Genomic DNA, 23,155 nt, shown 5'->3' on the forward strand with positions numbered 1-23,155 from the left:
TGGCTCACCAAAAGTTCAGGGCCAGGAAGGGAGGGATCGTCCCTTCCAGCTGCTGTGAGTGATTTGGCTGGTTCAGTCTGTTACAGGGTGCAGATGGTGAGTGCCAACCTGGGGGAGGAATGACTGAGCAGCCAATCTCGTTCCTGGAGGCTAAATGGTGGTGAAGTCCTCACCTCTCCCCGCTCTGGAAGGAAGAGGCTGCAGGGTTGGTCCCAGAGCCTGACCTGGGCTCGTGCATGGGGAGAGCATTGCCCGTTCTGGTCAGAAGTGATGGAGCAGCACAGGGGCAAGGATGGGTCAGACGGTAGCAATGACTGTGTTGTCACTTGGAGCCTGTCCACGGTCTCCGAGGAGGAGACTTGTGTGATGGGCTGGCTCGGCGCGTTGGAGACTCCCCCCGCCGGCTGCGGGGAGCTGTGTCCAAGGTCTCCCGTGGGCTGGAGGCTGTTATTAGTGTGGCAAATGCTGCTAGATACGTGTCAGCTTCAGACAAGTCAGCTCCTGGGACCTATTTGATTTGAGATGGGAAGGGAGATCTACATTTCTGAGGAGCTCTAGAGAGTACAGGGCTTTGCTTTTCTCCCACAGTTAGAGGCTTAATCCTCCTCTTGCCCCTGCCCCAAACTTTGGGGAAGGAAGAAAATAGAAACCTCTCTAGACAATATTTAACTTTGTGCCAAATCCGCTGCTGGCTCCAGCTTTTAATGTAAGCTGACCTCTTCCATCACTGCCTTGTGAAGTGCCCAAGACAATTTGTGTCTTGGGAACTGACAGGATAGACCTCGAAGGATTAGGACGGCTGAGAATTAATTAGGAGCTGTTGGTTTAATTAGTGGTGTCTCAGTGTATTTACACATGAGGGCTGGAGGCCAGAGGGGAGTAGCATGTCTTGTGACCTAGCCTTCCCTCCCGCTTTTCGAGGAGGAGGGCATGAGCCTTTTGTGCCTGGGGTTGTACCAGTGCCTGTCTGCATGAAAGCAAATCGGTACAAAGGCCTCATCATGCCCCTCTTGTGCTCTGAGCTTCCTTGGTGTCTGCTTTTCCCACAGCCTTTCTAGGAATAATCCTGTCTCCACAAACTGTTTGAGGGTACCTTGTTCTCTCTGCAGGGCTCGCTGCCTCGCAGGCTTTCCAGCTCCTGCTTCCCTGGGAGCCTGGACTAACCCCAAACCCATCTTCATCTGCATTCCAGGCTGGAGCTGACGGGGGCCAGGAGGTCTTGGGGCACGCCAAAACACGTTATCTCAGTCTCTTGTGCCCAAAAGAGTCGCTCTGGGGGAAGCTGTGGTGCTGCTTGTTGAGCTGGTTCAGCCGCGTTATCTCCTCAGAGCAGACTTTTGTTTTCTCGAACTGAGGACGCTGACTGAGGGGAAAGATCCCTCCTGATCAAGATCTTGAAAGGGAGCTGGTGGGCGTGCGGGTCACAGCGGAGTTGTTTGCACCGGGGAAGCCAGATGCAGACTTTCCTGAGGGCTGGGCTGGATGCGACCTGCCTCCCTCGTCCCCTGCCCAAGCCCCGTACGCGTTAGCCTGGTGAGTGCTTGCCCCGTGATGGGGGCCACGCCACGCCGTCGCAGCTTCACCACAGCCCGCTGAGCCTAGCGCAGGTGGGAGGAGACCCGTGCTGCTTCCAGCCCAGCCCTGAGGCCTGAGCACCCGCCTCGGTGGGGGTGGCGGACTCGCGCGCGCTTGGCTGGGGTCAAGAGCAGGGAAGGACTCTTGGCCGATGGCTGTGGTCGGCTGTGGATCTCGCTTTCCCCCCCTGAAGCGACTGGACCCAGACGCGCTGTTGCCTGGAGAACGCATCGATCCGGGAGGAGCTGCTGCCCCCTCCTCATTGACTGGGCAGTGGCCGGTGCTCGGGGCTGTTTGTCACCTCTTTCTCGTGGGGCCTTGGCGGGGGCTGTTTTTGGCCTCTCTGACTTGCTGGGCGGGGAAAGAGGGGCAGCGGGTTACCAGCGCATGGGAGGTTCTTGGGCTCTGCAGCTTGAGAGAATCTAATTAAAACGTGGTGATAGCTGCTTGCTGCTGCTCTGATGGAGAGGGGGGTGAGGAAAAGGGGCTCTGGCTAATCTCACCTGGTTTCCATGAAATGAAGACTTATCTGATGCAGACTTGCTAGTCTTCCACGGCACTTAATCCCCCCATTACTCCCCCTGTTATCTGGATCCAGACGTGCACAAGTGCTTTTGTAAGTCTAGCGGGAAAGTGCTGTTGCGTGCTGGTACCGGAGCTCTGGACCTTTCCCCTCTCCTGCAGGGAGCTGCCCTCGATGGCGAGTCCTGTGTGCTGCTGCCTCATTTTTGCTACCGTGGCCACCACCAGCAAGGCCTAGAAACAGCTCTTGAAAGAAATGTGTTTTTCTGAAGGACATCTCAATCTCCGGGGTGTCCTTTGAGCCCCTTACAACTGTGTGCCCCGGTCGCTCGCGCTGTGCGGTCGGTGGGGACAAAGCGGGGTGGCTTTGCAGTCCGTCTTGGCCTGCGCTCGCGGGGCAGGACACCCGGTTCCCTGCAGCAGGGACAGCTGAAGGGTGCGAGTCCGCTGGAGACGCGGCTGAGGCTGCGTGCTGGCCGAGTCGGCTTCAGCTGGCAAACGTCCAGGGCTGTTGTAACGGGCTGTTCAGAGCTCGGCTGTGAGCTCTTCAGCTGTCCTTGCAGCAGCGGAGGAAGGAGAAACTGCAGGACGACGGTGGGGACATGCTAACGGGCCAGCGCCTTCGTCCTGTGTAAGCCACCGCCAAACGCAACGGCCGCTGGCCCCGGCCGCTGTAGCTGCTTTCCGCTGAGGGCTGCGGTGCTTAGACGGCCCCTGCGCAGCGCCCCATGGGCTGCCTTCCCCTCCTCCCCAAGGAAACCTCAAACAGCCGCGGTTTGTCGTCTGCATCCCTCGGCTGCCCGCGCGTGTTGCAGTAGGTGTGTAACAGAGATGGGACGGGAACCCAGACAGGTCGCTTGTGCCTGGGGCTGGTGCCGTTGCTGTTAAGTGACAGCCGTCTCCTGTGCTGGGTGGTAGGTGACACTGCTTGCTCGGCACGTGACTAGGTTTTGGGAGCAGGAAGGCTCTTGCCCTTCCGTCGGAGACGCGCGTGTACAACCCGTCGCTGATGAGGAGGGGGACGTGTGTCCTTGGCTTTCTTCCTGCCAGCTCCCGCGAGGTAGGCAGCTCCCTGGTTCAACAGAGAAAAGTAATCTGAGGTCTACGGCTGCTCTCCTTAAATCACCTTGGAGGAAAACGGACGTGCCCGGCTCTTGGCATCTCTATTTTTACTTTAGTGCGGAGATGGATCTGGCTGAGCTGTCTCCTTTTATTGCCAGCGTTCGGCGAGTGCTGTAGTGCATCGCTAATGATGCGTCTGCCTGTACGCAGAGCTGCCTGCTCCCGCGCACACAGGGGGCTGCCGGGGCGAAGGGCCTTTGCCGTCTGTGGGACTTCTTAATTCGCTTCTCCACTTGCTTGTTTTCCCTTCCCCCTTGCCAATGCTTTGGCTTTTCTTTGCTTGTTCAAAGCAATCCAGGTAAACGGAGAGCAGGAGTGTGGTAACTGGGGCCACTGGTGGCATTGGATTCCAGAGACTTTTTTTTTTGGTGGGTTTCTAATAACTGAAATTGGCCTGTTCTGATGTAGAAACCTTTTTTATTTGCCATATATGTAACTGTGCACAGAGATTGCCTGGAGGGAGGTCTTGGAAAGGCTCAGCTTGTGCATATAGCTTCCTGACAGTGCTTCAAGCTAGCAGGCTTTGCGCCTCAGGTGGCTCCAGTTGCAGCAGCTCTGACAGTGCCAGTTTGCCAAACCTGCCCTGCGACTCCGTTTTTAGCTTGCAGCTGCCCCCAGGACCACGCGGCTCCGTTCTGCTTGTCAGCTGCTCCGTGTCCCTTCTCCTCTTGGTGCGCGGGAGCCCAAAACCCACAGCCAGGCAAGTTTGGCATCTTGCTCTGTCCAGCTCACAGGATGCTTGTGGGGAGGCTGATTTTACAGTGAGCTGCTCCAAAGCCTAGTTAGGGGTAAAATAAATGGTTTGAGCTGTTGAACCAGGTGCCTCTGAAACCTCTTGGATGGATTGGGGGAAACCTTAGCCCTGCAACTGCCAGACTGCAGCTGCAAGATGGACTTGCTCTGACACTAGTGGCTGTTGGGATGAAATGGTGAGGGCTGTTGGCTCACTGGGTGCCCTGGACACACAGCCCACAGCTTCAGCAGCCTGCGGGGGCCTGGGAATCCGCTGAGTCCTCCAGCTCCCTCCTAGGGTCTGGAGGATGCAGCCAAGACTCGAAGTATCTGTGCTGTAGCTGTTGTCAGCCAGTCCTAACCCGGCGGGGGTGTCACATCTGCTCGGACCTGTTGTCCACCCTGTCTCTCCGTCAGCGAGGCAGAGGGTGGAGAAGTCTCAGAGGAGGCACTCCGTGGTGAATCCTCTACAACCTAAACTGCTCCGAGTCTTGTCCTGCGTCCCAGTGATTTAGTAGTTGCAGTGATTACCCTGGTAACGGTACGCTAACAGCTTTGGGGAGTGTAGAGGAGAAGGGAGAGTTTTCCTGTTGCTGTGAAGTTACCTCCAAGCTTTTCTGCCTGGAGCGTAGGTGTTCTTGGGTGCTTTTTTGCCCCTTCATTTGCCCTCACGTGTCTGGAAGGGCAGCATAGGGCTGGCACGTGGGCCATCCCAGGGCGGCCTGCCAGGCCTCCAGTGCCGTTCCAGAAGAGCACAGGGACTGCTGAGGGGTTAAACTGCTCTCTTGTAACCAAGGCATGAGATACCTGGGTATATATAACGCCAGGGTGAGCGACCATTAGGAACGTGGCTGGAGAGGGCTGCCCTCGAGGGTGCCCAGGATTAGCACCGTTGAGAGGCCCAGCGCACTCCCTCCGGGGAACCGGGCCTTCCCTCCTCTTTAGATGCTGTCTGGCTCTGCCTGAGCTGGTTTGGGCTGTTGGTGGTGACCTGTGATGTCTTGGAGCTGATGGCTCCTGTGTCCGAGGTGGAGAACTCCTCAGCTAGCTGTAGTAGCTAGCTGGCTGTTGCCTGCAGTAAGCAGGCTTGAATTAAAGCCCATCATCCCTTTATCTGGGCATTGCAACAGATGGTGGCAGTTTATGAACTTCTCTGTGGCTTGGTGAGGGGGACCCTGCTCAGGGGCTGTTGCTCTTCGAGGCTGTAAATGTTTTCCAGTTCTTCACTGGACTTTTCTCACTCACATCCTCAGTGTATGGAAATGTGGGAGTGCTGGAGCATGGGGGCATCAGAAACCACCCGGGCAGGAGAGCCCTGAGCGCGGCAGCAGGGCATCGCAGGCACAGACGAGAGCCAACGCATCAGCCTCACTACTGTATTGAAGTTTGATTAATGAGAGCTGGCATCTGGAGCTGTTTATACCTTGCCCTTAAATACGAAAGAGCACTTTGTGATGGGCTCTGGTGTTCGAACTCATGATTGGTCTGTGCATGTGTGGCAGCAGATCTGACGGAGAGAGGCTGTTCTCCATGGCAGGGTCGAAGACTTTAAGCCCTAAGGAGCCAATTTGGCCTGAGTGCACGTAGTAAAGCATGTGTGAAGACTGGAGTAAGAACTATGCGTTTGCATGCAGAGAGGGCTGAATCTGGGTTTCTTAAATCAGTGTGGAGGACATGGCCACACTGGCAAGGCAGGTGCTCTGGAGAACTGTTTCAGGTAGTTGCAAGCAGCATCACTTACAGCTCTCAGGGTTTGGGTAGGTGGGTGGAGGTGGCAAGATGAACATAGCTGAGGAGGCTTGTGGAGTAGGGGGTGGGCTCTTAAGCCAAGGCAGGTTGGCCACTTGCATCCCAGGAAGAGACCTGTGAGATACTGCTTGAATACAGAGAAGCAGAGCAGATGGGAGAAATGGGTCTGTCTAGTAGTTCCTGGTACCTTCCTGCAGGTGGAAATGGTCACCTGGCAAATCCAGTGAGGGAGTTCTGTGGGATCCATTAAAGCTGTTACAAAACCCGGTAAGAATCAGAAGAGGAGACGCTCAGGCTGGGATGACCCTGAGGGCCCAGTTTGTGCCGGAGTAGGTCTGCCTGCCCTCTCCTTGTGTGGGGTAGCAGCACAGAGCATCCCTTGCTGTGTCACAAGGCCGGTCTGTCACGTTGGTTTGTCGCTGTGATCCAGAGACGACATAAGAGCTTGAACCTGTTGTGAATTTGCCAAGGCTAATTGGAAATACCTTCTGGGCAGCTCATCTGAAAGCCACGGTGAGAGGGTGCAGAGCAAGCTCTGGGATGACTTTCCCAAAACAAGGCCTGAAGACAGCTCAAATTCCCTCCTTGCTTTGGGAGGATCAGATGGCATCTCAAATGCTTCCAGGCCTTGCTGCGCAGCTTTGCTCTGAGCCCTGTATCTCTAATAGGAAGAGGAGGGCAGTCACTGGAAGTGCTCTCTGGCTGCTGAGAAGCAATGGTCTTACCCGCATGGTCAGAGCTCTTGATGCAGGGCAAGCGTTAACAGGCAAAGTGCTTCTGCTGCGATCCTCTGAAGCAGGGACTGACCCCGGCTGTGGGGCAGGCTCCCGTGGGCTGGGGGTGGTGTATGCGGGTGGGCAGGCTGTGAACTCGAGCAGCAGCTGGGCTTGTTAATGCCGTGCAGGGGAGACCCATTCCTTGCTGCGGCAGCAGACAGGGCTATAAACCTTGTTTAACCTGGCTAACGCCGAATGGCATAGCCCGCCCAGCCTAAGTCGGAAGGCATCAGCCTTTGGTTTGGGGAGAGGCCAGCACAAAGAGCACAAGCAGTTTTATTGTTTCGGCTGTTGTTTTCTAGCTGGCTGAAATGTTGGTGTGAGGCAGGTGTAATGGGCTGACAGGGAAAAATCTTGCTATGCTTCAGCTGCCTTCCAGCGGGCTCTTTGAAGAAACCAGAAGAGCAGGACTTAATGGTTTTTCCTGTCCTCGCTGCGTTCCTGCAAGGGTGGATACCTCCCCGGGATGCACTGCCATCTCCAGCTCTCGCAGCCGTAGTGGTGCAGAGCTGGAGCCCACGTTCTGCCCCGAGACGCTACCTGACTTTAGCTGCTGTAGTCGGCCTAGCGCAACGTGGAGCCTTTGCCAAGCGCATCTCTCTTTCCGGGGATGGAAGGATGCCCCGCTTCTTGCAGGGTGGGAGGCTGCAGAGCTGTCTGTGCACTCATCGCGGTCTGGCCAGGGACACCTGGATGTGTAGGAAGGCTTTGCTGCCACAGATGTCCTCTGCTGTCAGCGTGAGTGCAGGGGCTGGTGCAGAAGCTGGGAGGATATTGATTCATCTAGGAGAAAATTAGGGAGAGGTTTACATCTCAGGGAGCTGAAATTGCTGCTGTTAAGGCTTTTCACAGTGCAAGGAGGCCAACACAAAGATTTTAATGATGATGACAGCTGGGAAGAGCACTAGGGTAGCAGAGAGTCTAATAGTGCTGAGAGTAACAAAGGGGAAAATGTGCCTCTGAACTGAAAGCGTGACCTGGTTCCTCTACTCCCTTTTTCCACCCTGTGTGTGTTTTCATGCTCCCATGGGAGCAAAGCTCTGTTCCTGTGCATAAGGCCCACGTACAGTACTCGAAGCAAGTCTGAACGTGAGGTTTTGCTCTCTCCCGGTGCTTACGTATGTGCTTTCTCTTAACAGCTATCAAGGTGAGCTGCGTTGGATCCTGTGGGGTGTCTAGCAAGGTCAATGACACAGCGTGGACCGTGGAGGAGCAGTACTTTAACAGCACGCTCTCTCTGGCAGACAAAGGTAGGATTCACAAGGAAGCAGTAGAGATCTGTGGCCGTGCTGTTTCGTGCCGGGAGGTGGGCGATTCTAGGATGGTCTGCAGAAATGCATCAGCAAGACTCGAGCATCTTGTTGATGCGAAATACCCCTTCGCAGGCTGCCTTGGCCTGTGCACAAAGGATGTGAGCCAATATTAGAAATTACAAGAGCTTAGAAGGAGCTGTGTGGAGAGGCGTCCTGAAAGGCTGCCGAACTTGGCAGCCACCTTGCAGACACTGCTTGTATCCTCTGGCCCCGGTCTGGCTGGAACGGGACTATCGGCAGCAACTTCTCCAGCGCTGGCGGGTGTCTACAAGCGCAGAGGCCCTGTGGGTTCGCTCTGCTCCACTTCCCGCGTGCGTTGTCTCTGGAAGTCGCAAAGCACTGCTCAAGGCTGGTGGATGGAAGCCGGTTGCAGGGCAGGAGTGGTTTGACTGCACTGAAGGGATGTGGAGGTGTTGCTTGCCCTCCAAGAGAAATGAAGGGGACATGGAGGTGTTGCTTGCTCTCCAAGAGAAACGTTGAGAGAGGCCTAGAGCAGTTAGCAGGGCACGCCCTGCAAGCCGAGATGCCTAGAGATAGTGGCTGGGTTGTATTATGCCACAGGGTAAAGTGACACCAGCAGCCTCTAGGGAATCTGGACTCGAATGAATGCTGCCTTTCTGCTGTTAAATAGGTCAGCGTTACCACAAATAATTCATGCTGTGCTCTGGCTCCTATTGAAACCAAGAGGTGCCAGCATTCACCTGCCGAAGGCAGTGGCTGCAGCAGTAACTGTACACCAAGTGTGGCGAAAGAGCAGGCTAATAAGAGCTCTGGATGCCCTCCGATCCTGTTTTATCTAATAACAAGAGATGGGTGAAACTGAAGTGCCGGCTCCCGCTTGCTCAGCAGTTTTTAAAGCAGAGCTTTTAGCGTCGAGGGGAGACTGACCTCATCGTCGCAGCCCTCGGAGGGAGCGCTGCTTGCTCGCGTCCCAGAGAAGGGAGGCCGCAGGCTGGCTCGCTCCGCGCGTTGGCTCCCAGCCCGGGGCTGCAGGAGAAGGCGAGGCCGCCCGGGAGGGCAGGGAGAAATGCTCCTGCCTGGTTTTGGAAACGGTGCTGATGGCAGCCGAAGAGCCCAGCTGTGAATGGGAATGGTAGCAAAATCCTAGCAGCTTTATAAGGTGCTCTGGGCAATTGAGCTTAAATGAGCTGAGAGCTGGAGGCTGTGAACTTGGATCGCGGCGTTTTGGAGAGTTGTAAACCTGCAAGTGCACTGCAAAACGAACCTTCCAGCTTTGTTTCTACTGTTTGATCCTTTGCGGGGGAAACCATGACATTGTGGTCGGTTCGGTTCTGGTAAAGCCGAGTTGTGGCAAAAGTGAACCATGTAGTGGGGGTGGGAAAAGCCGGGTTTGCTCTTTCTTAATTTTGCAGTCCCTGTGAAATTTTAATATCCATTTAGGCAGTCAGCTCTTGTGAGTCCTTGGAGCCATCCCTGTGACAGCTGGGGCGAATGTGGAGTGCAGTCCTGTCCCAGTCTGGGAAGGATGGAAGGAAAATATATTGATGCTTACATACTTTCATGACTGTGAAGTGACACCTTGGAAGGCCTGAGATTGAAAGGCACCCTTCCCCCAAATTTGGTATTCCCAGCTCTTAAGCTCTCCATGGAAAGCCCTAGTCTTTTTGCTCTTAATTTTCTGGGGCCCAGATTTTTGCGTCCTGCTCAGTTCAGTGTGGATATTTGTCAACTACCAGCACCGTGAACTTTGCCAGAGCCTGAGACTTGAGCACTGTGTGTTTGGGGTGGGGGTGTTGGTGCCAGCCCACTCCCTGCCCCCCGGGAGCGGGTCTCGGAGCCGGCAGCCGCCCAGTTGCGTGCCCGAGGTGTGACGGAGGCAGAACAGGCAGCTGAGCAGGCGCCCAGAGCTAACGCCGCTCCAGGCAAGCGGGAGTGAGAATCAGTGGCGCGTGACTGATCGGAGAAGTAATGAATGCAGTGAAGGAAAAATCCGTCCTGTAGAGCCACTGAGATCCCTCACGGCGCTTAGAAGCCGAGGTGTCCTGAGTGCTGATCCTGTCCTGCCTTGCAAAGGTGCAGTGCCGTTATGGCAAAAAGCCTCGTCCCCACCACCGGAAGCCCGGAGCAGCGTGCCAGATACCTGCGGTCAGCGACCCGTGGTCTGCTGCTCCTTGAGTCAGAGCTGCCGTGGACACAGCTACCGCTCTTGGTGGCTGAGACGCGTGTGCGCTCTTGAGCTGGCGAGCCTTCAGAGCGCCGCGGTCTGCCCTCCGCAGCCGCCTTTCCCAATGCTCCTTCTGACGGGCAGGTTTGCGTTTTGCTGCCCAGGTCCATCTCCTCTCGCTTGCCTTGTGCTTGTCCTCCCTGGCCTGTGGCTGAGGTCTGGTGGACCTCAATCTGTGCGACTTCCGTGCTTTGTGGGACCGCGCGGACCGGTGGGACGCAACCAGCTACCCGGCAGGCGCTGCACAGCGGGGTTACTGCCCCCGAAAACTGGTCACCCTCTCCCAGCTATGAGGAAGTGGATGTGGAAAGGGCAAGCAGTCCCTTTGCGCGGGCTCCCTGCCAAGGGCAGTGCTCGCTGGGTAGTTGTTGATCGTGTGACGGGTACGAACTTATGAGTTATTGTCTTGGACGTGCCGTGTTTGACCCATGTCCTTGTTCGGGCAGGCTTGCTCGGCCTCCGCATGGACGTGGAGGGGGCAAGCGGTGGTGTCCCCGCATGCGCGGGAGCGGGGTGGTGTCAGCGCTGGGGCCCGAGTCCTCCAGGAGAGACCGCTTTGAAGCCGTCCCTGGAAACTGCCGTGCTGGTCTGTGTGGATTTTGAAATAAAAGCCCGCCGGCTTGGCGCTGATCCAGCCTGCGGAGCAGGAGAGCAAGATAACCGTCTCCCATCAGTGGTCCTCGTGAAGGTGATGTATGGACCGGGCGGCTGGTGCTCTGAAGGCACCATCAGGGCAGGGCTTCACGCGTCTCCGGGCTGCTCCTCGGCGTCGCCCCGCCGCGGGCGCCTGTCTCCGTGGGGGGCTGGCGGTCTCCCCCGACGGGGCCGCTAACGGCACGGTGTCCTGGCACAGCGCGCCCCGCAGCAGGACGGCGGCTGGGATTCGTTAGGGATGTCAAGCGGTAGTCTCGTTGACGAAAACAGCAAGGCAGGACCCTTGGCACCGACTCAGCTGTGCCTTTTTTGGGCTCCCCGGGAATAGCTCTCAGCTGCCGAGGCCTCCGGAGGAACATGCCTTTCCGGGACGGGGCAAGCGCGAGGTCAGGGGCAGCCGAGCTGGGGTGCGGGAGAGGCCGGGAGCAGGGAGCTGCGACCGCCCCTCGCAGCGAGCGGTTTGGGTGCCGCCGCCTCCGGGGAAACGTGCCCTGAGCTTTTGGGTGGGCGACTGCTCCCAGGGGTGCCTCCCCGTGCGCCTTGTCCCTGCTTCTGCGCCCTGCGGGTCTAAAGCCCAGCTGAGAGGGGAAACTGAGGCAGGCCTGTGCTGCTGCTTCTCGGGGTGGAGGGTGCTGAGCTGTGCGATGCTCAGTGATGGGGGATGGCAGGAGCCCTGGGTGAGGTTTGGTGCTAAAGCTGTGCTTTGTCCGGCTCCGGGAGAAGGCAGTGGGCTTCTGCCTGCCTGGCGCCAAGTGACGCCTTGCCAGCATAGCTCCCGCCCCGCGGGGCACGTCTCGGGGACGCAGGGACCTTGGGACAGTGGCGTAAAGCGCTCCCGGTGTAGCAGCAGCCATCCCGGCCTTGGAGGCCCTCCGCGCTAAAAAGGGAGTCGAAGCGGTCCCGAGCGAGGAGCCCCGCAGGAAGGTGCCTCCCGCTCCGGCCCGGCGGCTGACGGCCCCGGGCTCAAAGCGGGGAGCAACACGCGCACAGGTTGCTGCGGCTGGGAGCAAATATTGCCGCGGCGTGGGGGACGGTCCTACCACGCGTGTAAAAAAAAATATGCAGAGACCTGCAAGGGTGAATGCGTGCCTACGCCGGCAGGTAAGGACTGGCTCTCATCCGCCCTTCTTTCACGCACCCATCCCTGATAAGCAAATGGCGGGAGGGAGGATGAAGGTGGCCTGAAGCACTGCTTTTGGGCGTAGGGGCTGTTTCTGCATTGCTGGAAGAGCCTCTTATCAGCCAAGCAGGTCATCACGTCCCGGCAGCGCAAATGAGCAATGGATGGAGGCAGGTTGGTGGCATCTCCTGGGTGTGGGAGGTCCAAGGGCAAATTCTTTCTTTCCTCCTTCACTGTAGCAGGCCGCTGCTTCCTGCTGCGGGACGGCCCCGGCGCGGGCAGGGTGCTCGGCCCGTCCTCCGGCGTCTCCCTGCGATGGCACCCGGGGACCGGCGCGGGGGCCCCTCGAGCGGGACAGGGCTTTGTGCACCTGCAGGAGCCTCTCTGCTTCTGCGCCCTTGAGCCAAAATGAGTGAGGGGGCTGCGAGTCCTGTGCTGCATCCGCTATTGCTTGTGTTACACCCATGGGTGGGTTCTCCCCCCGCCCCAAGGTCATCTTTTCGCCAAGGGGAAAGCAAACAAATGGTGGGGGGAGGCCAAAAGCGTGAGCAGGGTTAAGTTGCCTCCCGCTGTCGGCGGTGCAGGAGATCAAGTGCACCGGTTGCGGGGAGGACAAAATGGCACCGCGTGTACCCGCTGCTCTCGGACAGAGATGTTTCTCTCGAGCCAGAATAAAGGCGTAATTCAGCTTGGCGCAGGCCTCCGGCTCCTCTCCCCCTCCCCTGCCGCGGCTCTGGCCTTATTCAGCCGCAGACGAGCAGGTCCTCCGGGCGCCTGCACCGCGCAGGGCTGTTTTCTTCGGGCATCCTGTATCTCAGCCCTCGCCCCATGGATGGGTCGTGCGTGCAAAGGTAGATTTCTTTATTTTCCTCCTTCTTTCTTTCCTTAATTCTGCTTGTACCTGAGCTGAACCCCTGCTGGGAGCTGGTTGTAATTTCCAGCTGACCTTGCTTTTGGCAGCACGTTAGCGCGCTGCAAGGCAGCGAAGGGAATTTTTGGCTGCTCCGCGCACTTCCTCCGCTGGCACATTTCTCGCACAAAGAGCTGAAAGCGGGGAGCTGGGCATCACCTCTTCCCTGGAGCGGCTCTCTGCTGGCCTGGAGCAAGAGCTTCGCAGCCAGCAGAAGGCATGGGGTGATGCTCCTGTCTTCTAGCCTAATTAAAAGAAGTTTAATGATCTGACTGAGCAGGCAGTGAAGGACCTGGGTCTCTCGTTCTGTTCGGTGCCCAGGATCACTCCGTGGGCAGGAGGTGGCAGGCCACGCTCCTAGCCAGCCTCTGGGGGGTCGGAGCGGATGGGGGGGGACGGTGACGGGCCGTGACGGCTCGCGGGCGCCGTCTCGGCCCCACGCTGGGCTGCTGGGTTCAGGAGCGAAACTCCAGATTCGGCGCAGGCAAACCATGTGGAAGGACCTGCAGTTGCCTGGGACCGCAGCAGCTTTCTCAGCAGTTCCCGGTTTCTTGCCTCAATAGATCACTGTTAATCCTCAGTGGGTTTTGCAGCCTTGCCGTTCTGCCGGGTCCTGCTAATTCACTGCAAATGTCACTGGAAGCTGCTGAGGCAGAGATTTGTAGGCAGCGGAGCCCTTCCCCTCAGGAGCTGCTGGGCTTTCTGCTGTGTTTGCTTCCTCTGCGCGTACCTCCTGCGTTACATCAGGGTTTATCTCGGCGGCATTAGCCGCATCCGAGCGCCGGAGGTTGTTCCCGCTTTGTGCTCGCCGTGCCTGCGAATCCGGCGCTCGGAGCCGGCCGGGCGCCCGGCTCCCGTGCTGCGGTGCAGCTCGCCCCGCTCTCCCGTAGCACGGGAGCTCTCGTTTGGGCAGAACGAAGCAGAGCTGAATGCTGAAGTCTTTCTCTGGCCGGTTTGGCTGGGCTTGCCGTCAGGTTGCTGGGCTGACCGGCTGCCGCTGAAGGTGCCCGTGTTTGTTACGGGGGTGGTACGAGGTAATACTCGCTCTTACGCTCATTCGCTGCGATTTGTAATCCCATGTATTAGCTTAATCCGCTGGCGGCTGAGCTGGAGTCCGTGTGCTAACGCCACGACGGCCCTGCGTTGCCTGAGTGCCCTGGCACAGGCAGGAGTAATGCTGCCGTGCGATGCCTCGGATGCAGCCTCCGGAGCGCAGGGAGAGCGCTGACCTTGCTTCCTTCTAATATTCAATCCGCTGGGCTGCAAAGGTCGGCGAGGAGAGACGGAGGACTGTTGGGACGACGTCGAGAGTGACGGTTCCTCCCGTCGCTGAGAAATCGGTACCCTGCAGCACAGCGCAGGGGCATCTGCCCGGTCTCCGCTCAAACGATGCCAAACCCAAACCCGCTTGTTTCCGGCTCCCCGCCGCGAAGCAGAGCCCGTCGGGCTGAGCTGTGCGTACGCAGCGCCGAGCGAGGGGCAGGGGGACCGGCGGGCACCGGCTGCCTTTCCTTGCCGGAGGATTTGGCTGGCGCGGTTAGTGCATCACTCGCTAAGTAGCCCGAGAGAAATTGCCATATGGCCAGGCCTGCTGTCCCTCACCTACGAGAACCCAAACCGGGCGCTCCAAAGGCTCGGCTCGCTCCCGCTCCAAGGCGGCAGTGTGTCTGCGTGCGCGGCAGGAGGGAGGGAGCGGGCCGGCCGCCTTCCGCTCGGCGGGTACCAGCAGGGAGAGCTGGCGGTCGGGGCAGGAGCCTGGGACGGAGCGAAGTCCTCCAGGCTCCTGGTTGTGGCTTCATAGCAAATAACACAGCGTTACACACCCTCCTCTTTGGGGATGAAGGGAGCGATACACGGGGTATGTATTTTTTTAGCCCTAGCCTAACTGTGGATGCAGCCTGGCGAGGCAGAGGTGGAGGCGTGTTACCTTACACTACCGCTACGGTTGTCTGGCCCCGCAGACGCCTGTGTGCTCAGACATCTGGACTGTCTCTAGCAGTGCATCAGAGCATGAGATTTTTGGGGGGTGAGTAATAAGGCTAGACTGAGCCTGTTGTGTTTGTGCGTCAGTGACCAAGGCACCTTCCTACCCCCTTCTGGCTCCTCTCCAATTCTGTGCCCCGCTGGCACCGACCTGGAGGTCCTGGCTCCGTTTCGGTCGCAGTCAGCCTGATCCGTAGCAGAAAGGCTGCTGTGCTGTGTGACTGTGTGTGTGTGTACTTCCATGCGTGGAGCTTCTGGATCTTGCGAGGATTTTGGAAGGAAATGCTGGCGCTGGGCGTGCAAACCCGGGAGGAGACGTTTGGCAGCTCTCTCTGCTGTGGCAAAGTCTCGAACTTGTGGCCCAGGTAGATCTGGCCCTACCTGTCCTGTCAGACTGTTTTGCGTGGGACGCTGCGTGACCAAGGAGGTTGCAGAGCAGCCCTGCGAAGCCGGCTGCGGACGGCAGGTAGGGCTTGGCTTCCTTGTTCCCGTGCAGATGTCTCCTGATCCTGGTCCTCAGCCCTGCCTTGCTCTCCTGCAGGGACAGAGGCTGCCGGAGAACGACGTTCCCAGCCCTTGGCTGGCTGGCGTCTAGCCCCGTGCCCGTGCTGACGCAGGTGGATGTGGGTAGGTGGCTTCCCTTTCCTGGTGCCTTTGCCCGCCAGCCTCACCGGCGGTGTTGCTCTTGGAGGAACGGTGGTGCTGCAGGGCCGTCCAATTCCTCTTGCCCGTCTGCTCTGCCTGGGCAGAAAGTTGGCAGCGTTGCCTGGGGACGCTGGGCTGGTGAGAGAAGAGCTTAAGCCCTTTCAGCAACTGAACTGTAGTGGAGTAATCTCTGCTTAGCTCATTTGTTTAACAGCATAAATCCTGGCGGGTGGTAATTTCTGCCATGCCTAGTTATAACGGTGTCGGGTTTTCCCATGCCGTTGTGCCTTGAGCGGGGTGGTGGGAGCAGAGCGCTGGTTTGCAGCAAACACCCACAGACCTCCGTGGCTCAGGTCTGACTCGCCTTTGGGGACGAGAACGGTGCATCCAGCGGCGAGGCTGCCTCGGGTGCGCGGTCAGCTCGAGCTTTGCCATGGGGACCCTGGGGGACCCGGAGCAAATTCCCGAATCTCTGTCCCTGCCCTGCCCGTGACGGGTCGGCAGCGTGAGAGCAAACGTGCCCAGACCTGCAGGACGCCCGAGCCCACTACCAGCACACCATGGGCTGAGTCCTCCCCGTCGTCCCCCAGGTCAGGGAGGCCACAACGCGGGTACAAGCAAGCAACCCCCCCGTCCCAGCGTGGAATCGGGAGGAACGGCTGAGCCACAAAAGGGAGAATCCTGTTGTTTCCAGACAGATCGCCGCTGGCAGCAAAAGCAAGAAGGGAAATCTCCAAGGACGTCCTTTGCTCTGTGCCGTGAGACGGTCCTGCTGCGCTGTCAGCTTGTCTCTGCTGTTCCTAGTCTCTGGGTGTTTTATTTTATTTATTTATTTATTTTTCCAGGCTGGGGCAGACTGTCTGGGGCAGCCACTTTGCCTTTAGGAATTTGCAGGGAGGATGTTTCCAGAGGCCGGGCGGGGGCTGGTCCCCGCTGGCTGGGCTCCTATCTGGAGCAGAGGCCGGTACAGGTACGGCCCCGTCGCGGAGCCCTGCTAATCCAGCTGCCTCCGCTGCCGGCTGGCTTGCTCAAGGTATTTTTAGCCGCCTGTAAACTTCAGGAAAAGCTTTTGTGTCTGAGCACACTGTGGCCTTTGTTCGGGCTTCTGGGAACCGTGAGGTAATGGCTCAGCCAGGCTGGGCTGACTTGCACGGCCCTTTCCCCTCGCAGCGGGTTAAGGCGGCTCTGGGAGTGCTGCAGCGTGCCGCGCGATGCCGCCGCGAGACCCCTCCGCTGCGAGGCTGAGCTCGCGCTGACCCGTTTCATGGACTCTCACGGCAGCTTGCTTCAGAAAAGCTCCTGGTACGGGAGCAGCTTGAGAAGGGGCTGCTCGTGCCAGGCAATGTTTGCATGTTGGAGTGACCGTTGCAGGAAACCTTTTCATCTCTATCTGCTGCCAACAGCGAAGTTTCTTTAGCAAAGTCAGCTCGGGTGGGGAATTAGCTCATTAAAAGTCCTGAATCTTTACTCAAAGCCCTCAGGGCTGGACGACAGGAGCAGAGCGTAGCTTCCCATGGGCTTCGTGTCCTGCTTGCCTCAGCCCCGGTTTGGGGGATCTCTGCAAGGCGCGTGTGGCTCGCTGGACACGCCTTGCCCTGTCCTGCTGCTGGTGTGGTCCTCTACTCGCTCTGCGCGCTGACGGGACCCTCTGGTGCGGGATCCCGCAGGGAAGCGAGCGGGACGCTGCAGGCAGCGTGGGGCACGTGCCCTCGGGGTGGCTACGGGGGAGGGACAGGTCGCACAAGCTGCGATGCAGGTCCAAGCCTGCGAGCGCCTGGGCCGAGCTGCCTGGGCCCGGGGCGCGGGCGGGGGCCGCACGCCTCCCCTCGCGGGGCGGGAAGGTGCCTTTCTGCTGCTGCCGCCCACGCGAGAGGTGCCGGGGTGCCGGGGCATGCCCAGCCCCTGCCCTGCCTCGGCCCGTGGCCCGTGCTCGGCCCAGGCTCGCAGGGTGCCTGGGACAGGGAAACGGCAGGTTTTCCCCATCGTAAGAAAACCGGTCGGTGCTTAGAAATGGAAATGCAGCCTTGGGAGTGGAGTTGCCAGCAAGAGAGTTTAAAAGTAGCTGCTGCCTCTTCATCGGGCCCCTGCTTGTGCCCTGCCCAGCGGAAGGGGCGACGCCGCTCCGGGCTCGCCGACTTTGCACCTGCCAAAGGCATCAGACGCGTGGCAGAAGCCCAAAATGGCTTTGTGATCCCTGGTGAGCCTCTACTGTGATCCTGGAGCCTCCACTGTGTCCGCCCTATGGAGACAGGGCCGGAGGAATTCCTGCCGGGAGGGGCGAGCAGAGGCCGAGGGAAACGGCTTAGCCTGGGGTCACTGCTGACTGTCCATCTCCCTCCCTCCCTGGTAGAGGACGCGGGCAGGACCCAGGCTTCCCTGCAGAGTCTGCTGGCTTGTCGCTCTGCCAAGTGCTCTGGACCATGCCCATGCTTTCGCAGGAGCTTTCCATCTTGGTCAGGATCTTCTGTTTTTGCTCGTCTATTTTTATTAACCCTTGTCTCGGAAATAGCTCTGGCGCTGAACTCCCACACCCGTTCTGCTTTCCTCGCAAACAGGCTGCTCTTAACGTCTGCTGCTGGCTGCCGAAGGCTCCTACGGCTTGGGTTGGTGCTCCCTGGCTGGACCTGGGACTGAGGGGACTCCCATGTCTTGTGCTGCTGTCTGTCTTGCCCCCGGACCGTGCTGGGCATGACTCCTCCACCAGAGACCTCACCGGCTCAACCAGCCTCCGCGCTTGCAGTAACCACAAGAAATGCAGGCGTTCGGCTGGAAGGCTGGTCTCCGTGAGCGCTCGGCTGTTCGTTAGCCACGCCAGCAAGCGAAGCCGTGTGGCGCAGTGTCTGCGTGCGTGGGTAGGACCCGGGTGCTTGGCTTTTCCAGTCCCCTCTCAGCAGCCTGCTTGTGGGGCACGGGCCAATTTCTCCAGCCTGCTGTGGCCACTGGAAAATTCCTGGTACCCAGAGGATCTCTGAGCTGGCAGAAGGCTGCTCTTCCCTCTTTGGAAGAAGGGGGAAGGAGAGTGAGGGTAGGAGGGAACGGGTCTGAAAACAGGAACCACTGCTAATTGCCTGCAGCATTTCTGTGCTTAATGGAGTGGAGAATAGAGCTCGCTGCGATTTCCTGGCTCCCTGCTCAGTGCTCCACGCAGGGCTGAGGTCTGGGCTCTTGTGGCCGTAAGCCAAGCCCTACTGTGTTGCGCAAAGCCTGTGTGAGCTGCAACCTTGCAACAGGGCACACGGCTTCTTCAGCCTGGGGCAGCTCACCTTGAAGCTCAGAGCAGTCAGTTAAGAGCAGGAATGGTCTTTCACAGCCCTCGTGGCGGCTCGTTGCAGGGGGGAGCTGCAAGAGGGCTGCAGTCTAGGAGGCAACTGTTACCTGTTAATGCTGGTGTTTAGGCTTGGTCTGAGCTATTGGGGGTGGTCCAGGCTGATCTACAGGTAGGTCTGGTCTTGTGAGTTATTCGGATGCTGGGCTACCAGGGTGGAAACTGCATCAGTGCCACGAAGTCACTTGGTGCCTCAGAGAGCCGACCCGCAACCCCCGTGAGTGGCGCTGGCCCGGCACGTTGCCCGAAAAGCGTGCTTCTTCGCTCTGTGCCACGACTGAGGACTCCTCATCTCTTGTACTGTGCAGCTCTAAGGAGCCCTGGTTTTCTGGAGAGGGTTAGTAACTGTGAACATAAAGCACTTGCAGGTTCGCTTCCAGCTTGGCTTTCTGATGGTGCGCCTGAGCTGGGCTGGAGGTAGCAGGCTCATCCCCACCTTCAGGCACGGCATCCTGCCCAGTCTTTGGCCTACAGAGCTAGGGCTTGTGATGGCAGACTTGGTTGTGGATCGAGCACGGGGAATTCTTGCGTTCAGCTTCTGCAGTTGGCTCTTCCCTACTGGGGGCAGATTAAACAGCTGTAGGCTTGACACTGGGACTCCATAGGTGACAGGTTGCACATAAAGCCAAGCTTTAATTGGTCTTTGACTGAAGTGATTTGTTAGAGCTTGCCACCTGTGCTGTAGAAGAGGGACTTTAACCCTGTGGGGTCTGGGTTATTTCCCAGGAGCCTGGAAAGGCTGGTAAGGGCTCTCAGCGGGAGACTGAGGTTCGCTGCTGGGTGTTGGGCTCCACAGGCCAGGCATCCAGCAGGTCTCCAGGTACTGGTGGAAGCCTGCTAGCCACAGCCTTTTGGGCCTACGTCTCCTGTTCAGGGAGGTGGAACAAGTCCTGTTACTGCAACGCAGAGGCTGCAAAGGAAAGTTAATGTATTTCAGCTTATTGGCTCCCTTCCTGAAAATGAGGATATTGTCTCTAGATCAAAGTTTTGAATAGCACCTAATGAAAGGCACAAATCCTTGGAGCAGCAAACAGGCGTTTGGTTAGTTGAGTCATTCAGATTAGCAAGGTTTTATGCTGTAACCAACAAGTGAAGACACCTGCTACACCTCAATCTACCCCACGTTCCACTGGAGTGAGACTGTCCCAACGGGGGAACGGGAGAAGCTGCCCGAGACCCCCGTGCCTGTCCCAGCTCTGCAGGGCATCGAGCCTGCTCCTGCCAGGCAGTCTCAAGGCTGGCAGCAAAGGCTTTGCATTGGTATTGAATTGCTTTATGCCACCACCTTGTGACAAGACTCGGTGTTGCATTTTAGCCTACATTCTTTGGTTTGTTTGGGGGGACGGGGAGGGAAATTGCTGGGGGTGTGCTTTAGGTGGGGTGACGGGAAGGAGCAAACCTTCTCCTCTCTTTAAGGACAATGTATATGGACATCTCTTACTTTTCTTTTCTTTCCTACGCTTGCCCATGTAGGGATACGAGATCAGACGCTTGTCACATTATTTATTCCGCCTGCCTTTATGCTGAAGGCTGGATGCACGCTCGCTGGGGCGTCTGCAGAGCCCTGCGGCACGTCTGAGCGAGCAGAAAGGGCAGGGGGGCAGCATCTCGCAAAGGGGAGGATGGACTGAGTCAACCACCACCTAGTCCGGCTCCTACCTGGAATCGCATTGTAAAGGGGGGGGGGGGGGGGATTTACTCTCCTCCTTCCCCACCTCCCTCTGTCATGCAATCTGCTTAATCCCCTGACGAATGGGGCTCTATTACTGTCAGCTCTGTGGCGCCAATACTGCTAACAGGCAAGCTGTCTCCTCCGTCTTGCATCAACAAAACAGCAAGCCAAACTTGGAGTCCTGGTACCTCCAGCAGTAAGCCGGATCCTACAAAGCAGAACAAATACAGCCTGATTTAATAGGTAGTCAGGTCTCCTCTCAGCACTGCCAGTTTCAGAACAAAACCTCTCATGTTTACACATATTTAACAAATATGTATAGTCCTGTAAGTCTTAATGTTTTTTATTGACGACAACTTCAGCAGCTGAGTGATGTTTCTGGGTCACACTGTGGGCCCTGTTCAGCAGTCGCTGCTGCACTGGGAGGGAATTTGGGTGGGAAAAATGGAGAACAGATGGGCTCCTGACCTTGTAGCTGTTGCTTTAGCTGTGCACTTGGCTCTGGTCTGCTTCCTTAAGGCTGCTGCTGTAGAGTGAGACACAGTGGAACAAAACCAGTGTTGAGGCTAACTACCACCACTGCTAGAAAGCTGGGATGCAGCAGTGGGCTGGGGAGCCTGCAGCCCTCCCTCCCCCAGGTGCCCTGCTTCGTGTGCGTGAGTGCACTCCCTTGGGCTGCTAGCACAGACCCCTCTCCTAGCTGATCACACCCAACTTCTTGATGCTCGTTCTTGGCTCTGTGGTTCTGCAAGGAGAGCAGGGGTCTCCTGTCGAAGAGGGACTTTGGGAGGTGGAAGATGGGACGGGGAGTGATCTCTCAGATCTGCCTAAGCGTGAAGCATCAATGAGGATGGAGCTGGGATGGGGAGCAGTGCTTGGGAGCTGCTAGTGTCACAGCCGAGGCAAAGAGCACGTGTTGTCAGCGTAAATGCTTGCACGCTCACCGCTATGGCGATACAGCTCTGCCCAGGGACAGAGTTCAGGGAATTTGTGGAAATCTTCTCATCAGCTCCTGTTGTCTACGCAGCTGGGCTGAAGTATCACAGGCCCTTTCTTGGGACCAGGATTTGAAGGGGGGATTTAGGCCTGGGAGTTTGCTCCCTGGTCGCAAAGGCTCTCTCTGGTTTCAGCTTCTGAACGCTGGGCAGTCTGTGTGGGGCAAATGAAGCTTGCTGCGCGGCAAAGGTTAAGACTATACCTGTTTGCCCACCAGACCTTCTTGCCACCCTTGGACAGTGCTGTACTTTTTCACCTTTCCACTCACTGGCTGCAGCCCACTTGAGGAAAAATCAATGCACAGCATCCCTTCTCCAGGCCCTACATCAGTAATCTGGGACCAAGTACTTGCTCTAAAGCATACTGTGGCACTGGGGTCCCTTAAAGTCTGCTGAAACCCACCTTATTTCAAGAGTATCCTAACCTGGAACCCCTGATTGGGAGTGGAGATGTCTCCTATCCCAAGGAAAGGTGGGTGCGAGCAGTTACCACTTTGACTCAAGCACTGCTCATTGGATCTGGAGGATGAGTATGGTGTTGTCCATTGGGTGAAGGCAGCTGAATAAGTTGTGTGCTGTTCTCCAAGCCGTTGCCTGTCTCTCCAGAAGATCGCGTTCCATGTGTGCCAGTTCTGAGGTGCCACTCACTTGTCACTCTTGTTTCTGCAGGGGTCCTGACAGCTGGAGAGCACACCTTTCCCTTCCAGTTCCTGCTGCCAGGTATGACGCAGATAACAAACATCCCAAGGCTCTTGCATGCAAGCCTTGACCTTTCCAGCCTCTGGAGCTGGGCAGGGCCTTGGGCTTTGCTGCAAAGGCAGGCTGGCAGCTCTGCTTGGGGACGCTAGAGGGAGCGTAAGGTCAGCCGCTGACAGCAAAGAGCTCAGGTGGGCATGAGACCTTCTGGGTGCTGCAAAGCCATGTTGCTAACACTTCTCTAAGCTTGACCCTGGGAGCACCATGGGTGTGTGTGAGGAGATCCCAGCCTAGCCAGCCCTTCTGAACCACAGTGCAGTCAGAGAGATCTCTGCTCTTGCACCCATGGTGTGGAGGATTTTTTCTGTAAGGAGGTTTGCAGTGAGGTCTCCAAGCAAGCCAGGTGTTCAGCTCCAGGTCTTTTGGGGGGAATTGCAGTGTGCTCTGCCTTTAAGGTACTTGCAGAACTCTTCAGGTGAAGAGGAAAAATGTTTCAAGGGGCTATCTATTTCCAGTTCAGAGATGTTTGGCATGACTCAATCTTACGACACCTTTTCCTTCTCTCTCTCTGAACTCCAGCCTCTGCTCCTACGTCGTTTGAAGGCCCTTTTGGCAAGGTCCTCCATCAGGTGAAAGCTGTGATAGACACGCCTCGCTTCTCCAAGGACTACAAGTGCAGCAAGATCTTCTATGTCCTCTGCCCACTTAACTTGAATGACATCCCTGATATCGAGGTTAGAGCAAGGATGAGCGTGTTGGGATGTGCTTGGGCTTGTCCTTGTTACATGTGCTGTTTGTGGGATAATTGTGCAGTCAGACAGCTCATTTTGAATCTCTGACTGTTTTCCTGGAGGCTTTCCGGCTCCCTTGAGCCAACATCTTTGTCTTCCTGTTGTCCTGCAGCAGCCCAACACTATGTCAATCACAAAGAAGTTCAACTACAAGCTTGTGAAAAGCGGCAACATTATCTTGACTGCCACCTCAGATCTCAAAGGGTACATCGTGGGGCAAGCAATTCAGCTTCGCACGGACATAGAGAACAAATCTGGCCGCGACACTGGGGCTGTGGTGGCCAGTCTGCTCCAGGTAAGCATCTGAAAGGACAATTGTACCTGTCCCGGTACTCCTCTCAGACCGATACAAAACTGGTGCAGTGCTAACCACGGCACACATCTCTGCTG

The 23,155-nt window shown here is 57.4% G+C and overlaps 1 protein-coding gene across 2 annotated transcripts in view; it reads left to right on the forward strand.

Moving 5' to 3' along the window:
* The window catches only part of ARRDC1 (arrestin domain containing 1), a 43,016-nt gene that overhangs the window by 12,254 nt on the left and 7,607 nt on the right, over positions 1 to 23,155 (forward strand). The window contains exons 2-5 of one of the 2 annotated variants that reach the window (XM_064523628.1): positions 7,616 to 7,726; positions 21,948 to 21,998; positions 22,554 to 22,708; positions 22,878 to 23,060. In XM_064523628.1, coding sequence (XP_064379698.1) covers positions 7,616 to 7,726; positions 21,948 to 21,998; positions 22,554 to 22,708; positions 22,878 to 23,060 — 500 coding nt within the window. The remainder of the gene's footprint in view (positions 1 to 7,615; positions 7,727 to 21,947; positions 21,999 to 22,553; positions 22,709 to 22,877; positions 23,061 to 23,155) is intronic. The other variant, XM_064523629.1, reaches the window with a different exon arrangement.

This window comes from Dromaius novaehollandiae, chromosome 20, assembly GCF_036370855.1.
Source record: "Dromaius novaehollandiae isolate bDroNov1 chromosome 20, bDroNov1.hap1, whole genome shotgun sequence".
In the NCBI taxonomy this organism is placed as follows: Eukaryota; Metazoa; Chordata; class Aves; order Casuariiformes; family Dromaiidae; genus Dromaius; species Dromaius novaehollandiae.